The sequence below is a fragment of the Neovison vison genome, chromosome 4 (genome assembly GCF_020171115.1).
Source record: "Neovison vison isolate M4711 chromosome 4, ASM_NN_V1, whole genome shotgun sequence".
NCBI lineage: Eukaryota > Metazoa > Chordata > Mammalia > Carnivora > Mustelidae > Neogale > Neogale vison.
In genome coordinates, this window is record NC_058094.1 from 86,653,416 (window position 1) to 86,674,325 (window position 20,910).

General features: G+C 37.7%; 1 protein-coding gene and 1 pseudogene across 4 annotated transcripts in view; one reads left to right on the forward strand and one right to left on the reverse strand.

The window, feature by feature from the left end:
• Nucleotides 1-527: 527 nt before the first annotated feature.
• Nucleotides 528-20,910, forward strand: part of PRKDC (protein kinase, DNA-activated, catalytic subunit) — a 241,144-nt gene continuing 220,761 nt past the window's right edge. For 3 of the 4 annotated variants that reach the window (XM_044245625.1, XM_044245626.1, XM_044245629.1), the window contains exons 1-13: nt 528-718; nt 2,835-2,911; nt 3,009-3,101; nt 7,200-7,274; nt 8,009-8,117; nt 8,668-8,780; nt 8,891-8,990; nt 14,356-14,411; nt 14,493-14,523; nt 15,091-15,248; nt 18,366-18,512; nt 20,062-20,226; nt 20,690-20,858. In XM_044245625.1, coding sequence (XP_044101560.1) covers nt 565-718; nt 2,835-2,911; nt 3,009-3,101; nt 7,200-7,274; nt 8,009-8,117; nt 8,668-8,780; nt 8,891-8,990; nt 14,356-14,411; nt 14,493-14,523; nt 15,091-15,248; nt 18,366-18,512; nt 20,062-20,226; nt 20,690-20,858 — 1,447 coding nt within the window. In that variant the 5' untranslated portion in view covers nt 528-564. Of the gene's footprint in view, nt 719-2,834; nt 2,912-3,008; nt 3,102-7,199; nt 7,275-8,008; nt 8,118-8,667; nt 8,781-8,890; nt 8,991-14,355; nt 14,412-14,492; nt 14,524-15,090; nt 15,249-18,365; nt 18,513-20,061; nt 20,227-20,689; nt 20,859-20,910 lie in introns of those variants that run through there. The other variant, XM_044245628.1, reaches the window with a different exon arrangement.
• Nucleotides 14,702-14,905, reverse strand: LOC122905694 (annotated as a pseudogene).

Here is a 20,910-nt window from a genome sequence, read left to right on the forward strand (position 1 = left end):
CTGGCCCCCTGCTAGACCTCGTTTTCGCGCGAAACCTGGGGAGGACCGCCGGATTAAGTTCACAGACAGGGTGATCTACGCTGTGTTGTTGGCTAAGGAGAAAATTCTTTATCCCTTAAGCATCTTCATTGCTAAAGACATTACACATGCACTTTTCACTCTTTATTAAGGAACAACTATGTAGATTTTGACGCAAGCCTCTAGAGTGTCTTTTTTTTTTTTTCTGTCTCCGGTAGTCAACTCTAATTCATCAACCACCCTCCCCATCTATTTCCGGAGGTCAAACTGCTAGATTCCTGTTTCTAAGCTTCCATGTATGCATGCCCAGTGTATTGTATGTATGTAACACACTCATTGTCCTGCCACTATCTTAACTAACATCTAAGAGGCTTTTCCTACAGAGAAGACCCCTCCTTTCAGGGTCTCCCCGAAGTTTCCCGCCACTGCGAGCACCGCCCCTGCCCTGAGAACCCCGCCCCCAACCCGCGAGCCCCGCCTCCGAGCCCCACGGCATTTCGGGACCCGAACGGGGTGTGCTCACGCGCAGTGCTGGGTTTGGCCGTCATGGCTGACTCCGCGTCAGACGTGCGGGGCTCCCTACTGCAGCTGCAGGAGTCTTTGTCTGCCGGGGACCGCTGCAGTGCGGCGATGGCCAGTTATCAGCTGATCCGGGGCCTGGGACAGGAGTGCGTGCTGAGCTCCGGCCCGGCGGTGCTGGGTGGGTACTGTCCCAGACGCGCCGAGGAGGATACCGATGCGCGTGCGCGTTTGGGGTTTGTTTCCGTGTTTTGCAGGGGCCTAAGAGCGTAGAGTTTTCTCTCCTAGCGGGTTTATCTAACAGTGTTTTGAAAAAGTCCAGTCGTTTGATCTGGATTGTCGGAATTTCCGTGGTTGTGTATAAAAAGTGTTTTGTCATGCTACATGTTTTCTTAGCAGAGTAAAGATGCTTTAAAAGTAATGTTGGCGAAAAATTTCGCAATTTGGCAATCATTGCTATGCAAAGGAGGCAGAGGGAAAAGGAAAGTATTTTCTTTCACCTTTTTAGAAAGCGCCTAAATCCTCCAGTACCTTTTCCCACTTCTGAGAAGCATGTAACTTATAGCCCTGCAGTTCTTTTAACTTTTTTTTAAGCAGTCCCTGAATGAGAATCTTGAGCTACTTTGTAGTAAAAATGCCTCTTTTCAGCACTTTTAAAATATATCATTGCATGAAAACTTCTAGTGCTGTCTAGTATCTATATATATATTGTCAAGGATATATTACTAATGGGGAAATAAATTTTTTAAAAAACTAACATGTAAATGCCTTCTGGTCTCAAGGTTGTTTTGTTTTTATTTTTATTTCTTTTCTTTTCTTTTTTTCCTTAAGATTTTACTTATTTATTTGACAGACAGAGATCACATAGGCAGAGAGGCAGGCAGAGAGAGAGAGGAGGAAGCAAGCTCCCTATGGAGCCCAGAGCCCGACGCGGGGCTCGATCCCAGGACCCTGGGATCATGACCCGAGCCGAAGGCAGAAGCTTCAACCCACCGAGCCACCCAGGCGCCCCTTGTTTTGTTTTTAGAGAGGGGGAGGGGCAGAGAAAGAGAGAGAATATCTCCAGTAGATTCCCTGCTGAGCTTGGAGCCCCAGTTCTGGTTCCATCTCACAAACCATAAAATCATGACCTCAGACAAAATTGAGTCCCATGCTTAACCGAGTGAGCCACCGAAGCACCCTTAGTCTCAGAGTTTCTAAGTTAGAATTCCTTTTTTGTTCCTTTAGTAAACTCGTTTATAAAGTAGCTCCAAGTTTATTCTGAATGTTTAGTATATGTTTTCTCAGGTGGAAGATTATAGAGGAATGTATTAGTTTTCTATTGCTGCAGTAACAAATACCACAAGCGTAGTAGTTTAAAACAACATAGATTTAATAATCTTGCAGTTCTGTAGTGAGAAGCCCAACAGGGGTCTCACCAAACTAAAACCAAGGCTTCTGGCAGGTCACTTCACTTTCTAAAGGATCTCATGTAGAATCCATTTCCTTTTTCATTCAGGTTGGCAGAATTCTGTTCTTTGCAAATTATAGGACTAAAGTCCCTTTTCCTTCGTGATGTTCCTTGCCTGTAGGAGCCACCCACGTTTCTTGAGTCATGACCTCTGTCTTCAAAGCCAGCAGCTATGAATCTAGTAACTCCTGTGCTTGAAATCTCTCTTCTCTCCTGTTCTCTTTCCATTTTTCTTACTCTCTCCTCCACTGGTAAGGGCCCATGTGATTATATTGGACCCATGTATAATCCAGGATAATTCCCCCTTTTTCTTTCTTTCTTTTTTTTTTTTTTTTTAAGATTTTATTTATTTATTTGACAGATAGAGATCACAAGGAGGCAGAGAGGCAGGCTGAAGAGAGAGGAGGAAACAGGCTCCCCGCTGAGCAGAGAGCCAGATGGATGCGGGGCTCCATCCTAGGATCCTGGGATCAAGACCTGAGCTGAAGGCAGAAGCTTTAACCCACTGAGCCACCCAGGCACCCCTGTCCCCCCCTTTTTCTTAATCAACTGATTAGTAACCTTAATTCCATTTGCAGCCTTAATGTCCTTTTTCCATGTAAAGTTAGTGTATCTACAGGTGTGATATTGGGATTTGGGCTCAGGTATCTTTGGGGCCATTATTCTGCCTGCGTCATCCCAGTGGAATATCACCTATAGTTTCCTGTTTTCCTTGTTTAAATGCAGAAGCCTTAAGTTAGTGTTTAATTGCTTAAAAGGCTGAATTGAGAAACATGCAGCCCATTTAGGGTGGGTTTATGGAGTGCTTCTTAGTAGCTGTCTAACCTTTTTTTTTTTTTTTGTCCAGCATTACAGACTTCCTTAATTTTTTCCAAAGATTTTGGTTTGCTTGTGTTTGTTCGGAAGTCACTTAGCATTGATGAAGTAAGTTGAAGATTTTGTTTTCCTTTTCTTGTATACTCCTTTATGTTGGAGTGACTCTTCTTGCCCATATTTACTGTGTTTATTTCTTTTGTTACAGTTTCGTGATTGTAGAGAAGAAGTCTTAAAATTTTTATGTATTTTCTTAGAAAAAATTGGCCAGAAGATCACACCTTATTCTCTAGAAATTAAGGTAAGGAGAAAAAAACGTATCTCATTATATACCGACATTGATTTTAACTTATGTTATAAGTTAAACTTGGGTTTATATTTTATTTCTCCTTTCTCATCAAGGAGTTTTATTTATTTGTGCTTGATTGTGGGCTAATAATGAAGTAGGTTGTTCTTTTCAGATTTAATAAAGTAAGGCCCTTGTCAAAAGCTACTTTGATAACTTTTTGCACATAGGATAAATAATGTCTTTTGTAAAAAGTCGTAATAACTTGGGTTTTTTGAATTGTGGGGAAGTTTCAAAACACTAATAAACAATGTTAAAGAATTCTGCAGGATAAGATTCTTATTTCATGTCCTTCCTATGTGCCCTTTGGCAGCAGTTGGAAGTTTGCCTTTCTTGTGCCTCCTGTTCTCTTTCCATTTGTCTTCCCCAGGTGTCCTCATAATTTACTGTGGAACTAGTAATAATAATTTAAGTAGTTCTTTCTCAGACTTGTTTTGCTTTCAACAAGTGGCATAAGTTAAGTTGTTTTTATTGGCCCCAAATTACTTCTAGTTCTTGGATGCTAAGATTTGATGAAGAAGTATATATTCACTCTGGTGTAATTTATAAGAAGTTATTTTATTGATTACGATTAGCCTTAATATATGATGTAATAATCATCAATCTTTTTTGAATAGATTTTAATTTTATCTTCTATTGATTTCTAGCCTTTCTGGTTTGGAATTCTAACACAGTTGAATATTGAGCAACAGGGGGTTAGAGGCATTGACTTGCTGCATGCAGTTGAAAATCCATGTAATTGACTTATGACTGCCCAGAAAGTTAACTGTCCGTAGCCTACTACTGACTGGAAGCTTTACTGATAAACATAAATAGTTGATTAGCACATGTCTTGTCTGTTCTGTGCATTATGGATTTTATTTTTATAGTTGGGTCAGCTAGAGAAGAAAATGTTATTCAGGAAATCATAGGAGAAAATACATTTACAGTACCTTACTGTATCGAAAAAAATCTGGGTACGGTGGATATAAGTAGACTTGTACAGTTCCAGCCTGTGCTCTTTAAGAGTCAACTGTATTTTTAAAAATTGCTTCAACAGTAGGAGTAACTAGCATTTGTAGAGCGCTTCATATTTTACAGTTTTTTCATGATACAGTTTCTTTCTTAATTTTACTAAACCTCTTTGAGGTAGGTATTTTTAATCTTGCTAAGCTTAAAAATAAGACTTAGAGTGTTTATGGACCACATCTTCCTTATCCATTCGTCCGTTGAAGGGCGTCTTGGTTCTTTCCACAGTTTGGCGACCGTGGCCATTGCTGCTATAAACATTGGGGTACAGAGGGCCCTTCTTTTCACTACATCTGTATCGTTGGGGTAAATACCCAGTAGTGCAATTGCAGAGTCATAGGGAAGCTCTATTTTTAATTTCTTAAGGAATCGCCACACTATTCTCCAAAGTGGCTGCACCAACTTGCATTGCCACCAACAGTGGAAGAGGGTTCCCCTTTCTCCACATACTCTCCAACACATGTTGTTTCCTCTCTTGCTAATTTTGGCCATTCTAACTGGTGTGAAGTGATATCTCAATGTGGCTTTAATTTGAATCTCCCTGATGACAAGTGATGATGAACATTTTTTCATTTGTGTGATAGCCATTTGTATGTCTTCATGGGAGAAGTGTCTGTTCATATCTTCTGCCCATTTTTTGATATGATCTGTTTTTGTGTGTTGAGTTTGAGAAGTTCTTTATAGATCCTGGATATCAGCCTTTTGTCTGTACTGTCATTTGCAAATATCTTCTCCCATTCCGTGGGTCGCCTCTTTGTTTTCTTGACTATTTCCTTTGCTGCGCAGAGGCTTTTGATTTTGATGAAGTCCCAAAAGTTTATTTTCGCTTTTGTTCCCTTTGCTTTTGGAGACATATCTTGAAAGAAGTTGCTGTGGCTGATATCAAAGAGATTACTGCCTATGTTCTCTAGGATTCTGATGGATTCCTGTCTTTTATCCATTTTGAGTTTATCTTTGTGTACGGTGTAAGAGAATGGTCGAGTTTCATTCTTCTACATATAGCTGTCCAGTTTTCCCAGCACCATTTATTGAAGAGACTGTCTTTTTTCCACTGTATATTTTTTCCTGTTTTGTCGAAGATTATTTGACTGTAGAGTTGAGGGTCCATATCTGGGCTCTCTACTCTGTTCCACTGGTCTGTGTGTCTGTTTTTATGCCAGTACCATGCTGTCTTGGTGATCACAGCTTTGTAGTAAAGCTTGAAATCAGGTAACATGATGCCCCCAGTTTTATTTTTGTTTTTCAACATTTCCTTAGTGATTCGGGGTCTCTTCTGGTTCCATACAAATTTCTGGATTATTTGCTCCATCTATTTGAAAAATACTGGTGTAATTTTGATCGGAATGGCATTAAAAGTATAGGTTGCTCTAGGCAGTATAGACATTTTAACAATGTTTATTCTTCTGATCCAAGAGCTTGGAATGGTCTTCCATCTATTTGTGTCTTCTTCAATTTCTTTCATGAGTGTTCTGTAGTTCCTCGAGTACAGGTCCTTTACCTCTTTGGTTAGGTTTATTCCCAGGTATCTTACAGTTCTTGGTGCTATAGTAAATGGAATTGATTCTCTAATTTCCCTTTCTGTGTTTTCATTGTTAGTGTATAAGAAAGCCACTGATTTCTGTACATTGATTTTGTATCCTGCCACGTTATTGAGTTGCTGTATGAGTTCTGGTAGTTTGGGGGTGGAGTCTTTTGGGTTTTCCATATAAAGAATCATGTCATCTGTGAAGAGAGAGAGTTTGACTTCTTCATTGCCAATTTGGATACCTTTTATTTCTCTTTGTTGTCTGATTGCTGTTGCTAGGCCTTCTAATACTATGTTGAACAAGAGTGGTGAAAGTGGGCATCCTTGTCTTGTTCCTGATCGCAACGGGAAGGCTGCAAACTTTTTCCCATTGAGGATGATATTTGCTGTGGGTCTTTCATAGATAGATTTTTGTGACGTTGAGGAATGTTCCCTCTATCCCTATACTTTGAAGCGTTTTAATCAGGAACGGATGCTGGATTTTGTCAAATGCTTTTTCTGCATCAATTGAGAGGAGGGGACTGGAAGAGATTATGCTGAGTGAAATAAGTCAAGCAGAGAGAGTAAATTATGATATGGTTTCACTTATTTGTGGAGCATAACAAATAGCATGGAGGACAAGGGGAGTTAGAGAGGAGAAGGGAGTTGAGGGAAATTGGAAGGGGAGGTGAACCATGAGAGACTATGGACTCTGAAAAATAATCTGAGGGTTTTGAAGGGGCGGGGGGTAGGAGATTGGGGGAACCTGGTGGTGGGTATTAGAGGGGGCATGAATTGCATGGAACACTGGGTGTGGTGCAAAAATAATGAATACCATTATGCTGCAAATAAAATAAATAAATAAATTAAAAAAAAATAAAAGACTTAGTAGTTAAGAATCTTCACCCAAAACTTGGAGCCACGAGGCCTCTTTCTAGACTGAGCTATTCTGTAGAGTCTCAACCATTCTTCTTTGAATTGCTTTAGTTACCTTTTTAAATTTTTTCATGCTTGCTTTCTTGATATATGGCAAAAAGTGCTATGGAAAGTGTGCAAGGAGGCATAACTGTTTTTGTTTTTAATCCTGCTCACTGTCTCTTTACTTTGTGTTTTGTGATTATTATTGATATTATTACCGTAACATACTACATAAATATCTTCAGTAATTTTTAATCTGTGTGTTTATATATTCTAATATTATACTTTCCTTTTTTAAATTTTTAAAAAATTTTAATTTATTTTTTTAAAATTTCTTTTCAGTGTTCCAGAATTCAGTGTTTATGCACCACACTCAGTGTTCCATGCAATATGTGCCCTTCATAATACCCACCATCAGGCTCACCCAGCCTCCTACCCCACCCCCCAAAAACCCTCAGATTGTTTTTCAGAGTCCACAGTCTTAATATTATACTTTTAACAGCTGAATACTAAATTGTAGTAGGTTATATATAGGTATTGCTCCTCTCAGGGATGGATTTTTAGCTCTTGTGAAGAACTAAGATGTTACTGATGATTTTGGTATCTCTCCTTTTAAAACCTAGAATACTTGTACCAGTGTTTACACAAAGGATAAAGCTGCTAAATGTAAAATCCCAGCCCTAGATCTTCTTATTAAGGTAATTTTATTATTTCTAAGTACATGTATTTCATATTAAGCATATATCTTAAAAAGCAGAAAATTAAGAGTTTTAAGTTATGTTTTGAGTGAGAGATGTTGGGAGACTAAGCTTTAGTCACTCTGATATATGGACAAGATTTTCTGATCATCACCTGTTAATACCGTGGTCTTTTGCTCTCAGTCTATTCTGGGTAGCAGAGGAAGGATTTTGAGTTGTGAGGGGAATTAAGAGGAAAAATCATTACCCTGACTCTTAAAAACTAAGGCTTCTAAGAGTTGCCAGGATCCACATCATTGTAGCTTTGAGTTCTTTCCTAAACCATACCATGAAAATGGGCCTGTCTGTATGTTGTATTTAAGTGCTTCTTCGGTGTTCACGCTCACCTGTTTTATCTTTCAGATGCATCTCTTTTATTGCATCTTTATTTTAGAATTCATTTAGTTTGTTATTCCTTGTCTTAAGTGCCTCGGAGAGAATGGTTCTAGTCATATTATTGGTTTCTTGGGAAGGTAAACTTAAGTCTACAGCCACTTTCCCTTGGTATCCCCTGTCTTCTACCACCTGCCTCAGCCTCCACCTCCCAAATAATCAGGCTAGATAGGAGTGACAAGAGGCCAAGGAAATCTCTTAGAGACACATGATTCTGGATCTTTGTTGTATAGAAACAGTGCAGAAGAGGAAGCCTTGTCATTCTTTTCTTGTTTAGACAATGCTAGTTTGTATTATTTTAGTTACTTCGGATTTTAAGAAGTTCTAGACTCATGGATGAATTTAGAATTGGAGAGTTATTTAGCAAATTCTATGGAGAACTCGCATTGAAAACAAAAGTACAGGATACAGGTGAGATGCATTCAAATGTTATTTTTAAATATTTTAACAAATGACTTTCAAAAATTAGTGTAAAACTTAATGTTTTTCTCTACTAAAGCATTTATATGTTTTACAGATGAATCCTTTTTGCTGAAAACAAACCCAAACGGAAATAGACAAAAACATGTGAATACTTCTGCAAGTTTAATCTTTATGAAATGATTTATTTTATTTTATTTTAAGTAGGCTCCACACCCAGTGTGAATCCATGACCCTGAGATTAAGAGTTGCTGGCTCTACTGATTGAGCCAGCCAGGTGCCCCATGAATTGATTTCTTAAAGTAGAAAGCTCACAAAAGAAAAGAAAAGAAAAGAAAACTCACAATACATATCAAATGTTACTTAGTTTATGATAGTAGATTGGCATAAAATTTATCAGGAAAGATTCTGGTATATAAAACTAGATATTTTCTATGTCTTACTATGAAATTACTTTTGAACTAAATATTCTCTAATTTTGTTCATACATTTTTGTTTATTTAAATGTAATTTTTGGTTTTATCTAAAATTTATTTTTCAGTTTTGGAAAAAATATATGAGCTTCTGGGAGTATTAGGTGAAGTTCATCCTAGTGAAATGATAAATAATTCAGAAAAACTGTTCCGGGCTTTTCTGGGTGAACTTAAGACCCAGGTATGGCAAACTGTATGCTCCTGTGCTCCCAATGATTTGCTTGTGTTTTTTGCCTTTAACAAGAACTTCTTTAAAACTCTCTCTCTCTCTTTTTTTTTTTTTTTTTAAAGATGACATCAGCAATAAGAGAGCCCAAACTGCCTGTTCTGGCAGGGTGTCTGAAGGGCTTGTCTTCACTCTTGTGTAACTTCACCAAATCCATGGAAGAAGGTATTGTTTGACTTCAGTTGATTTTCTTCTTAGTTCAAAAACTGTAATTCTAGGGACGCCTGGGTGGCTCAGTGGGTTAAAGCCTTTGCTCTCGGCTCAGGTCGTGGTCCCAGAGTCCTGGGATCGAGCCCTACATTGTGCTCTCTGCTCAGCAGGGAGCCTGCTTCCCTCTCACTCTGCCTGCCTCTCTGCCTACTTGTGATCTCTCTCTGTCAAATAAATAAATAAAATCTTTAAAAAAAAAAAAAGTCCCCAAAAGAACTGCTGTTGAAATAATTTATTTACTTATTTTTAAAAAATATTTATTTATTTGGTAGAGAGAGCAAGAGAGAGGGAGCACATCCGGTGGGGGCAGGGGGAAAAGGAGAGGCAGAGGGAGAAGTGGACCACCCCTTGAGCAGGGAGCCTGACTGGGGCTCAATCCCAGGACCCCAGGATCATGACCTGAGCCAAAGGCAGAGGCTTTACTGACTGAGCCACCTAGGTGCCCCATGAAATCATTCAAGTGCTATCCTTTTCCTTGTATATTCTAGAATAAGTTTGTGTTTACAAAACACTTCCTTGAATTTTGATAGTCCATGCATTACACCTGTATATTAATCAGGAGAGAACCGACATCTTTGCTATGCTAAATTTTCCAATCCATAAACACAGTTTATCTCCATTTATTTAGGTTTATTTAGGTTGATTTATTTGTTCTTTGATTTCTTCCATCAACATTTTGTAATTCTTAGGATACAGATTCTTGCCTATGAATTTTAAAGTTTAATATGCTTTTCTTTATACTTATAATGTTTCCTTGTAATATCTCAAAATTAAAGTTTTAGAGGATAGTCTAGCTAGGATGGCATTGTATGCATTATGAAATTCATTTCTTTTTAAAAAGCAATGAAAGCTTTTAACCCTAAAATATTCTTTAAATGGCGAAAAATTCTCTATTTGCTATTTCTTACCATTTCTATGCAAGTAATTGCCAAGTTTTTCTACTTCCTGTGTGTTTGCTTTAGTTAAGTTGAAACTTACGAAATATGAATATCCAGTATTTTTATATTCCAACATCCATTGATTTTTTTTTTAAAAGATTTTATATATTTATTTGACAGAGATCACAAGTAGGGAGGCAGGCAGAGAGAGAGAGAGAGAAGTAGGCTCCCGCCGAGCAGAGCGCCTGATGCGAGGCTTGATCCCAGGACTCTGGGATCATGACCTGAGCTGAAGGCAGAGGCTATAACCCACTGAGCCACCCAGGTGCCCATCCAATGATTTTTGACCTACAAAAACAGCAATTTCATGTTTCAACCTAATATTTTTACTCATCCCTCTATTGCTTACCAAGGATGTTATAGTAGCTCTATGTGATTTTTCGTCTCTTGTTTTCTCTCTCATCTGTCCCGTATTCTGTTACCAGCTTCCCATTTCATCAGGTTCTTGCTCACAGAACACCCATTTGAAACTTTAATGATTTCTCTGAGATCACTTCCTCTGCCTTCTGTGTTCTGTTACAGCACTTCCTACGATGTATTTTTAATTTAGCAGGTTTTATGTTTATTTCTGTCACTTGCACCTGCTGGCAGGTGATGTTGTTGATTTGTCTTTGTATTTGCGTTTGGTATTAATTGATACTCAGTGAACACGTATAGCCTACGAAAAATAACTGCACTTTTTGCTCATTTACCATGTGCTAAAGACTATTCTAGAATAGTTGCAAGGCAAATTCCAGTAATAGCTCTCTAAGATGGGTAATAATATCTATGTTTCTAGATTAAGAAACTAGAACTAAGACATTACTTGCCCAAAGTCACAAAACTGATGTGGTAGCAGAGTAATGGCTCCTAGTGATGTCCTCATTCTAATCCCCTGAAGCCTGTGGAAAAGGAACACAGCCCTGCTGACACCCGCCCCCTTTTTTTTAACATATAGTGTATTATTTGTTTCAGGGGTACGGATCCATGATTCATCAGTCTTACACAATTCACAGCACTCAGCATAGCACATACTCTCCCCAATGTCCCATCAGCCTATCCCTCCCACTGCTCTCCACTCCAGCAACCCTTAGTTTGCTGAGATTAACAGTGTCTTATGGTTTGTCTCCCTCTCTGATTTCATCCCATTTCATTTTTTCCCCTTCTTCCCCTATGATCCTTTCTCAAATTCCACGTATCGGTGAGATCATATGATAACTGACACCCTGATTTTACCTCAGTGAGACCCATTTCAGATTTCTCATCTCCAGAACTTGATAGTAACAAATTTATATTTTTTAAGCCACCTACTTTGTGATAGTTACAACAGCAGTAGTAAATTATATAACCAAAAATTGGTAAAACTTTTTGATAGTTTTTCTGTCATCCCATAATCCTGTGACATTGAGCACTAAAAACTAATACTAATGTTTTCATTCATAGAGTATGTGTTTCTTAGATGCCCTCTATCTAAAGAATGATGAATTAGGTGTTAGATTCATTGATCAGAATCATCAGATTCCTATCGTCATGAACTCAATTTAGTAGAGGAAACACAATAAATAGATGAACAAGGTATTACAGATTTCAGGGTTCAGTGATGCAAACAGGTTGGGTACAGTGAAAGGAATATCAGAGTGTGGAGAGGTAGAGGATGTATGTAGCCTCCTAGTTCTTTGTGAGGAGGCAACAAGAACCTAAGGAGGCCTGTAGGATGGCAAGGAGACAGCTGGGAAAGAGCACAGAAGAGTATGCTAGTTAAAGGGACCAGTAAGTACCCAGGCCTCAAGCCTAGCCAGCACACAGTGGTCAGAAGGGTTTGAGAGAACTGGCGTGTCTAGAGCACAGTGGCACACAGAGTGCCTAGGGAGAGATTGCGCAGGATATGGGGTCAGTGTGTGAGGGCATTCCAAGCTGGAATTTTATTCCTAATGGAATGAGAAACCGTATTTTTTCTCTAATGAATAGGTTTGGGCTAGTTGATGTTCTGCAGAGGTCTACCTGACTGCTATTGGATGTAAGATTTGTTTTGGTATAGGATTGAGAAACTTTGCTCTTGAGTGTGGTGCAGTGGTATTTAAGTTGGATGGGGCAGGTTTCAGGCAAAACCTGGCTTTTGTTTTGGACATGTTTAGCCATAGATTCTGTAGAATATCTCAGCTTAGATGTTAGGGGTACAGTTGTATATGTGAGACTGGGTCTTGCAGGAGAAACTAGACTTTAAGATACAAGTTTGGAAGTCTTCAGCATAGAGGTAATATGTGAAACTGTGAGTGTGAGCAAGTTTAGCTGGGGAGCAGGTGCAGAGAGAGGGGCAAGGATGTAATGTGCTTTACTCTGGGTAGAGTCTCAGTGCAAAGCCACCAACCAGAGTGGCCCCAACTGAAGTGTAGGTCCACGAAGGTTCATTTGAGTGTTAGAAGACAAGCTGGACAGAGCAGATTAAGGGCTTAGTAGAGCGAAGACAAGGTGGAATGGAAGGGAGGAAGTGGAGGCTATCTGTAGAAAACCCTTTAGAGAAATCTTAACAGAGGAAACCAAAGACATGTATAGCTGAAGGGAGACAAGGTGATAAGAGATGGTTTTTAGAAGTAAATAACAAAATCTGTACACTTATGTTCCTAGCAATATTATCTATAATAGTTAAAAGGGAGTAATAACCTAAGTGTCCATCAGCAGTTGAACGGATAAACAAGTTAGTATATCATTCAGCAGAATATTACTCAGCCTTAAAAAAAGGAAGGAAATATTGTCCTATGCAGATTAGAGGACATTATGCTAAGTGTGGCAAGCCAGTCACAAAGGTATAAATACTGAATGAGGTAGCAGGAACAGGGAAGTTTATAGGTTCAGAAAGTAGAATCAAGGTTGCCAGGGGCTAGGGGTCAGGGGAATTAATGTTTAATGGGTACAGCCTTTCTGTAGGAGATGATGAAAATGTTTTGGGTAGAGAGAATGGTGGTGAGTACACAACAATGTATATGTATTTAACCCCACCGAACTGTACACTTATACATGGTTAACATGGTAAATACTATTATATATTTTACCACAATAAAAAAGTAAATACAAGAGCATGCTCCTCGAGATGGTCAACTAGAAAGCAGAGATGGACATAGCAGACAGTGGAAGGCAGAGCCTGGCAAAGGTCACGGAGGCAGTGTCCATTCCCACTACTGAGAGCTCAGGCCCTTGCATTCCTGCACCTCACTGTGTTCACCTGAGTCCACCCATTCTAAACCAGCTGTGTGCTGGCAAGTACCTCATGCCCTTGAGTCTGTACACCTGTATCTACATGGTCACTTTCTATTAGTATTAGAATGACCTTTTTAAAAAATTTGTTCCCATTTCTTTAGGCCCAGCTCAATGCTGCCGTTGTCTTTAAAGCCTGTCTGAATACTAATAGCCAAGAGAAATCTCTTCTTATATTAGATACAAGGAGCTTTTAAGTTATCTCTTTTATGGCATTATTCTACAGACATGCTGACCTCTGACCCCTTTTCCCTCTATCTTCTTTCCCAGTTGGGCTCAGTTTTTAAATATATCGGTCCTTTAGATTAAAGTAAACAATTTTTTTTTCTTTTGATTATTTATTTATTTATTTGACAGACAGAGATCACAAGCAGGCAGAGAGGCAGGCAGAGAGAGAGGAGGAAGCAAGCTCCCCGCTGAGTAGAGAGTCCGATGTGGGGCTCGATCCCAGGACCCTGAGATCATGACCCGAGCTGAAGGCAGCGGCTTAACCCACTGAGCCACCCAGGTGCCCCAAAGTAAACAATTTTTGAGCCTTTGCTGTTTGCAAGTCACTGTTAACAAGGGTAGAGAAGTTAGTGATGAGTAAAGCTTGATTTCTGGACAGCTGCAGTGAATACTGGTGGGAGACAGTTAAATAATAGTGATGTCTGTAGGTCAGGATAAGAGTCTTGGGATATACTTGGATAGTGGTTTTATCTTTAGGTGACAAGTTCACTAAGGTCAAAGATCATATTTTATTCATGTTTGTAATTTGGTATACTATGTGCTAAATAAAAGCCTGGCAGCGTAAGGATAATGATCATGTGCTTGGCCTTATATAATCCTCCATACAATTCTCAAAGAGGCTATATAGTGTCTCTTTTTATAGATAAGAAAATCGAAGCCCTGAGAGATTACCTAATAGAACTTGTAAGTGACGAGGTGGAATTGAAACTCATGTCCTTGTTACACATTCTCTTCTTACTTTACTATGGTAATAACTGCAGCAGTCACAGCTTGCAACTCATCAGCTGAAATGAATAATAGAAGATGTGATTCCTGCATTTGAGCTGTATGAAATAAAGTTGTTTGTTGTAAAGCATTTGTGAGGTTTGTCAGACGATACTGTTGGGATTTGTAATGGAGGCTTCTTTTTGTTTTTTTCCCAGATCCCCAGACTTCAAGGGAGATTTTTGATTTTGCACTAAAGGCAATCCGTCCCCAGGTGGGATTAATATTACTCTAATTCTTTCATTGCTGAGACTTGAAATTGTTGAACACTGATGGTAATTTTTTTTTTAAATAGATTGATCTGAAGAGATATGCGGTACCCTTAGGTAAGATTGTATATTTAACAAGATGGAATATTTCAGATTTTTAAATTAATGTCTTGAGTAAACTTTTGCTTAAACTGTGAGTGAGCCTATGCATGATATTGTCTCTGATGTTTCATGTACAGTTACTTACAGGGAGGCTCTTGGAGACTTTGTTTTTAGAGTGCAAACTGGTTAGATGGTCACACTTAGAATACATGATTTTAAAAAAATTACTTTAGAGCATCTTTTATGGGATCCAGAGTGTTTGATGCTGACTTATCTAAATAAACCCTGATCCTACTCTTGAACTTTGTTTTGGGGGACATTGGCCTGTCGATTTAATTATTAATAATCGTGCCTCAGATAAACCTCATTGGCTACGATACTACCACTGTGCAAAGCTTGGCCCATTGATTCAAATGAAGATTGGTGGTGTTAGAACTCTGATCAAGATCCTTAAGTTATTATAGTATAATGATAGTGGATCTTCATGAACAGTTTTAGTTTTTATATATACTTAAAGCTTTCTTAGTTTTTTATTTTGCTTTCTGTTGTTCTATTTTAAATATTATGGTTTTGCAATTTCAGCTGGCTTATGCTTATTTACCCTGCATGCATCTCAGTTTAGCACCTGCCTCCTGGACAACTACGTTTCTTTATTTGAAGTATTGTCAAAATGGTGTAGCCATACAAATGTAGAATTGAAAAAAGCTGCACATTCAGCTCTGGAATCTTTTCTGAAACAGGTATTCAACTTCTATTTAAAAGTTTTTTTTCCATGCAAATAATTAAATTTCAGTTTTGTGCCTGCACATTTGAAAAATGAATAGAGGTTGATCTATTAGCTTCTGTAGTATTTAAACTATAAAAAGCTTGATTATTAATCAGCCACATGGGTGGCATCAGGATTAAAAGAAAGGTAGGAAGATATCAGATCTGATCATAGCCACAGAGCCAAGACTGAGGGAATCTAACGGGCATGAGATATGGCAATGATGAGGTAGAAGGAAGGAAGGCTGGGGAGTCAGGGATTTTGGAGCCAGATGCAGCCACGTTGGGGGTGAGGAAACATCTCCTGAGAGGTGAGGGCCCGCTGTCATATTAAGATGTTTGTGATCCACCTTCAAGAAAAAGAAGAATCCATTTGCCCTTGTGTATTTTCCATCTAGTTAGGATGTGATTGTAGAATTGAGAATGCTAGAGGGAATGTACGTGTGGGTCTGAGCATTCAAAGGTATCTAGAAGTACCTGCTGTTTAGGCCAGGTGTTACGGAGTTAGGCTGGTTGAGTTGTTTTTGTTGGAAAACTCTTCAAGATTCACCAAAAGTTTGTAGTAGTTAAATGGAGTTAAATTTACAAACTATTCCATGAAGACTATCTGAACAGGGATATACACAGAATGTTTATAGACATTTGGGTTGTTTCCAACTTGGGGCTATTTTAATTAAAATAGTTAAGAACATTGTGATGAAGTGTGTGTGGACATATGCTTTCACTTCTCTTGGGTAAAAGCCTAGAAGTATAATTTCTGGGTCATATGATAGATACATATTAAACTATAAGAAACTGCTGAACTCTTTTCAAGCTGGTTGCACCAGTTTAATTCCCACTAGCATTGCATGGGAGTTTCTGTCAGCCCATATCTTCATCAACACAAGGTATTGTTGGTCTTTTTAATTTTATCTCTCTCATGGGTGTATGATGTTACCTTACTGTGGTTATAATTTGAATTTCCATGGTGACTGTTGATAATGATCTCTTTTCCTATATTTAGTAGCCTTATATTTTGTGAGGTTCATTCAGATATTTTGCTTATTTTAAAATTAGGTTGTATATCTTTTTATAAATGAGTTGTGAGGGTTCTTTACATCATTGGGATACAAGTCTTTTTCTAAAAATATTGCAAATAATTTGTCTTCTATGGCATCTTTGAAAAAGCAGATATTTTCTTAGCAGCATCTTTGAAAGAGCAGATGTTTTAAAGTTTAAGTCCAGTTTACCAGTTTTCCAACCTGTTTTCCTTTCCATGTGCTAAGAAATTTTTGCCTATCTCATGGTTATAGAGATTTTCTTCTAGTTTTCTTCAAGAAGTCTTAGAGTTAACAGTTTTATAGTCTGTAGTCCATTTTGAATTGGTTTTTGTGTACAGTATAAAGTAAGGGTTGGAAGTTGATTTTTCTCTCCTAATTTAGCTGTGAGCATCATTTGTCGTAAAGACTCTTCTTTCCCCAGTGACTTACCTCTGTAACTTTTTCAAAAAAGCAATTGATAGGTTTATTTGGTGGGACTCTCTATTTTGTTCCATTCATCTGTCCTTATATCAGTACCTCACTGTCTTGGCTATTCTAGCTTTATGTTAAGTGTTGAAATTAAGTGGTGGATATCTTCCAGCTTCTTTCTTTTCCAATATTATTTTGAATATTGTATGTAAATTTAAAAAATTTTTTTCTGAGGGAAAGAAATTTTTCATAGATTTCTATAAAGTTCTTATAAACATTATAGGATAGCAGCATAGAATTCAAAAAAATGCAGAAGGGTACAAAGAAGACTGTTAAAATCTTCTGAAATCCTACCATTAATGAAAAAAAAGAATCACCATTTTTGTAGCATTGCTCCTAGACCTCCCCCTCTCTTTCTGTGTTCCTTACTCTCTCCTTTCTCTCCCACCTTACCTCCTTTCATTTCATTTCTTCTCAAGGAATATTCATAATTTCTGTGACTTTATGATTTTTCCGTTGTGTTGGATATGTTTTCCTGATAGTGCATTGAGAGCTGCATGATTAATTTGTAATGGCAGTATAACTGATAAAATTATATTTAAGTCATATTTATATTTGTCCTCTGCTGTTGGATAATTCTTTCCAACTTTTTGCTACTATATACAGAGAACAATTTGATAATAATGTATAAAAAGAATGCTGAAAACATAATAATCAAAATTAGAAACAATTTATAAATTATAAACATTATAGTATATTCATAAAGTGAAAAACTATTCTGTGATTAAGTAAGTTGGTGGTGTTTCCTAACATCTTGAGGAACATGTTCCTGATACACTTGTGAAGAAGGAAATTTTGAGGCAGTATGTATGATACCCCATTCTTCTAAAATAAATGGGGTTTCATGCAGGCTTAGGGTGTGTATATTGGGAGGTTGACTGTGAAAGGTAGATACCTTTTTTCTGCCTTTGATAATTATCTAGATTCTTTCCTTACTTGTCTTTGTGGACAGTCTTTATGCTGAAATTAGGAGTGATTTTTTGAACGTTTATATAAGTTCTTACATTTAGGTTATTGTCACAGTATGGTAGAGAGAGATCAACTTGCTTCTTAGAGTACTTTTTTCCCTTGCCTCACCTCATTCAAGCTTTACAATTTGTAGCTTACTTTTTTGAAAGATGAGATGGTTGTGTTTCTTTCTGATTGTAAGTCCTGAGCTCTGTTTTGTATGTTGCTCTACTGAGACATTGAGTCTTTTAATTCTAAACTCGCTAGCCACTGGGACTACACAACTCTACACCATGCTATGAGTTATAGAAAAGCTCTAAGTATGCTTTCTGTGTCATCGGGGAGCCTAAATTCAAAACCTGGTTTTTGTGCCTGTCTTCCTGCATTGGCATGGTCTCTTTCAGTGCCTTTCTCTAGGAAAAATACATCACATGTAATAAGGAGAGTATCTTTTCTCAACTTGATGCAGACTAAGTAAATTGAAATGTAATTCTTTATCAATATAAGTGATTGTGTAGAATTATGACAACGTATTGATAATATCTAATTAAATAATTCTAGCCTTTTTACATTTTCATAGATTCCTTTGTTTTGCTATTAAATATTTCTAAAAAGTAAATATTATTGCAATTGCAGATTTCTTCTATGGTGGCAAAAGATGTGGAAATGCATAAGAGTAAGCTACAGTACTTTATGGAGCAATTCTATGGAATCATCAGGAACATGGATTCAAACAGCAAAGATTTATCCATTGCAATTCGTGGATATGGACTTTTTGCAGGAGTATGGCTCATTGATTTATTCTTTTTAGTTTCATTTTGAGTGTTTAAAGGAATATAATTTATTGCATTTTTGAATAGCATCTCACACTTGTGACAATATTGTTGTTACTTGCTTTATTGTTAACTTGTTTATTCAATCCCAGCTATGTACTAGGATTCTGTATACATACTATCTCAAGTTTTCATAACTCACCTACAGGCTTTTAGGACTATTGTTCCAGTTTACAAATGAGGAAACTGAGACAGAAAGAAATTAGGTAATTGTCAAAGGACACTCAGTTAATAATTGACAGAGCCAAGATACAAATTCAAGCCTGAAGACTTGAAACACCATTTTTTTTCTACTGTGCTATGCTGTCCTTTATTTATGAAGTAAAATTATAGTTAGTTGGTATCACTCAGTGTTTTAGAAAGATGTTCTTATGACAGAAGTGTATTTAAGAATATTGATGGGGTGCCTGGGTGGCTCAGTCAGTTGAGTGTCTGACCCTTGATTTTCGCTTAGGTCATGATCTCAGCATTGTAAGATGGAGCCCCATGTTAGGCTCTGTGGAACCTGCCCAAGATTCTCTTTCTCCTTCTCCCCCCTTCTCTGTCACTCCTCATCCTCTCTAAAAAACCAAAATAAGCATAAGAAAGAATATTGATAATAACTATAGTTAAATTTCCCTCTTAGTGGATCTCTGCGACTTCTACCTTACAGAATAAATTACTTGCTACCTCTCTACAAGAGCTACCCGTCAGCGTCTATTCCCTTTTTCCAGGGAGGAGAGTCCCTGTTCCCAGCTTTCTACTCTCACTACTGATTCCATTTCTGATCATTTCCTCATTTGCTTCCAAATAATCCTCCCTCCTCTTGTTCTTTTTAATCTTCATCTTCATTTGTCTCTGTTGGCTCCTTTGATTATATATAGGGCAAAAGAACCAGTATGTGAGAAGGCTCAAAGGTAAAAGAGAACATGGAATTTTCAACTTTATACACTATGGTCTCAACAACTTCAGCGTGTTCACTATAGTTCGAGTATGTTCACAGTGTAGCTGGAGCATGATAGACAAAAAGGGAGAGGACTGTAAAAAGATTAACTAGTCAAATCCTCAGGGAAGCTAGATTAGATTAAAGGTCCAAAGAAGCCTTTGAAAAATCTGAAGCTGGTAATAGCATTATCAGATTTGTGAGTTACAAAGATTGCTTTGGGTGTAGTGTGTAGCATAGTGTAGTAGCATATTCTAGCTTTGAGTTCTCAGGTTCCCCCTCTAGGTAACCAGCCTCATGGAGCATAGACTGCATCTCATTTGACTTTGATAGCTACCATTTAAGCAATATCTAAAATAGTCGTCCATCAATAGATTTTTTTTATATAAATGCATATTTAGAATATAATTACAGATTATTTTTAAAAGCATCTTTATGAAATGTATTTTATAACTTTCATCTCCATTAAAAAGCTTAATTATTCAGCTTATAATCACATGACTTAACATGACACCTTGAATGCCATTATTTTGACATTGATAACATTGATAAAGACCTTTGTTTACCTTTCTGAAAGCCTTGCAAGGTTGTAAATGCAAAAGATGTTGACTTCATGTATGTAGAGCTCATTCAGCGCTGCAAGCAGCTGTTCCTCACCCAGATAGACACTGTTGATGACCACGTTTACCACATGCCAAGTTTCCTCCAGTCTATTGCAAGTGTCTTGCTTTACCTTGATACAGTAAGTGAAATAACTCATTAAACCGAGCACGGTTTTAACTATTTAATCTCAGTTCTTTAGATAATTTCATGGAGTCATATGAATTGTATGTATTTGGTACAGGCACCACTGTGATCAACGTGACATTTTTAATTAGTACTTTGTGTTAATAGAATTATTGTCAGGAAACTTGACTTCTTGTTATTCAAAGCAGGAAAAGTTATTTGTTATCTGTTTTATCTTTAAGAGATTAAGATTACTGCTTGGGATAGAATTTCACCTTAAGTATCATTCAGACAGCTTTACTTTAATTTTTTTAGGCAGTCACAGTAAGTGTTCAGCTTATTTGTAGATCAGATATAAGCCAGGTTTTTTATTTATCTAATATGTGTCCACTTGAGTTGTAATTACTTTGAATATTTGTATTATTCATATATTTTTTATTCCCTCCTCTAACTTGTAGTTTGCTCTCCATTTCTGATAGGTTCCTGAGGTGTATACTCCAGTTCTGGAACATCTCATGGTGGTACAGATAGACAGTTTCCCACAGTATAGTCCAAAAATGCAGTCAGTGTGTTGTAAAGCCATAGTGAAAGTCTTCCTAGCCTTAAGGGGGAAAGGACCAGTTCTTTGGAATTGCATCAGTACCGTGGGTAAGTTTGCAACTCACCCTTGTTTTTATGATGATGAAAGACAAATACTTAA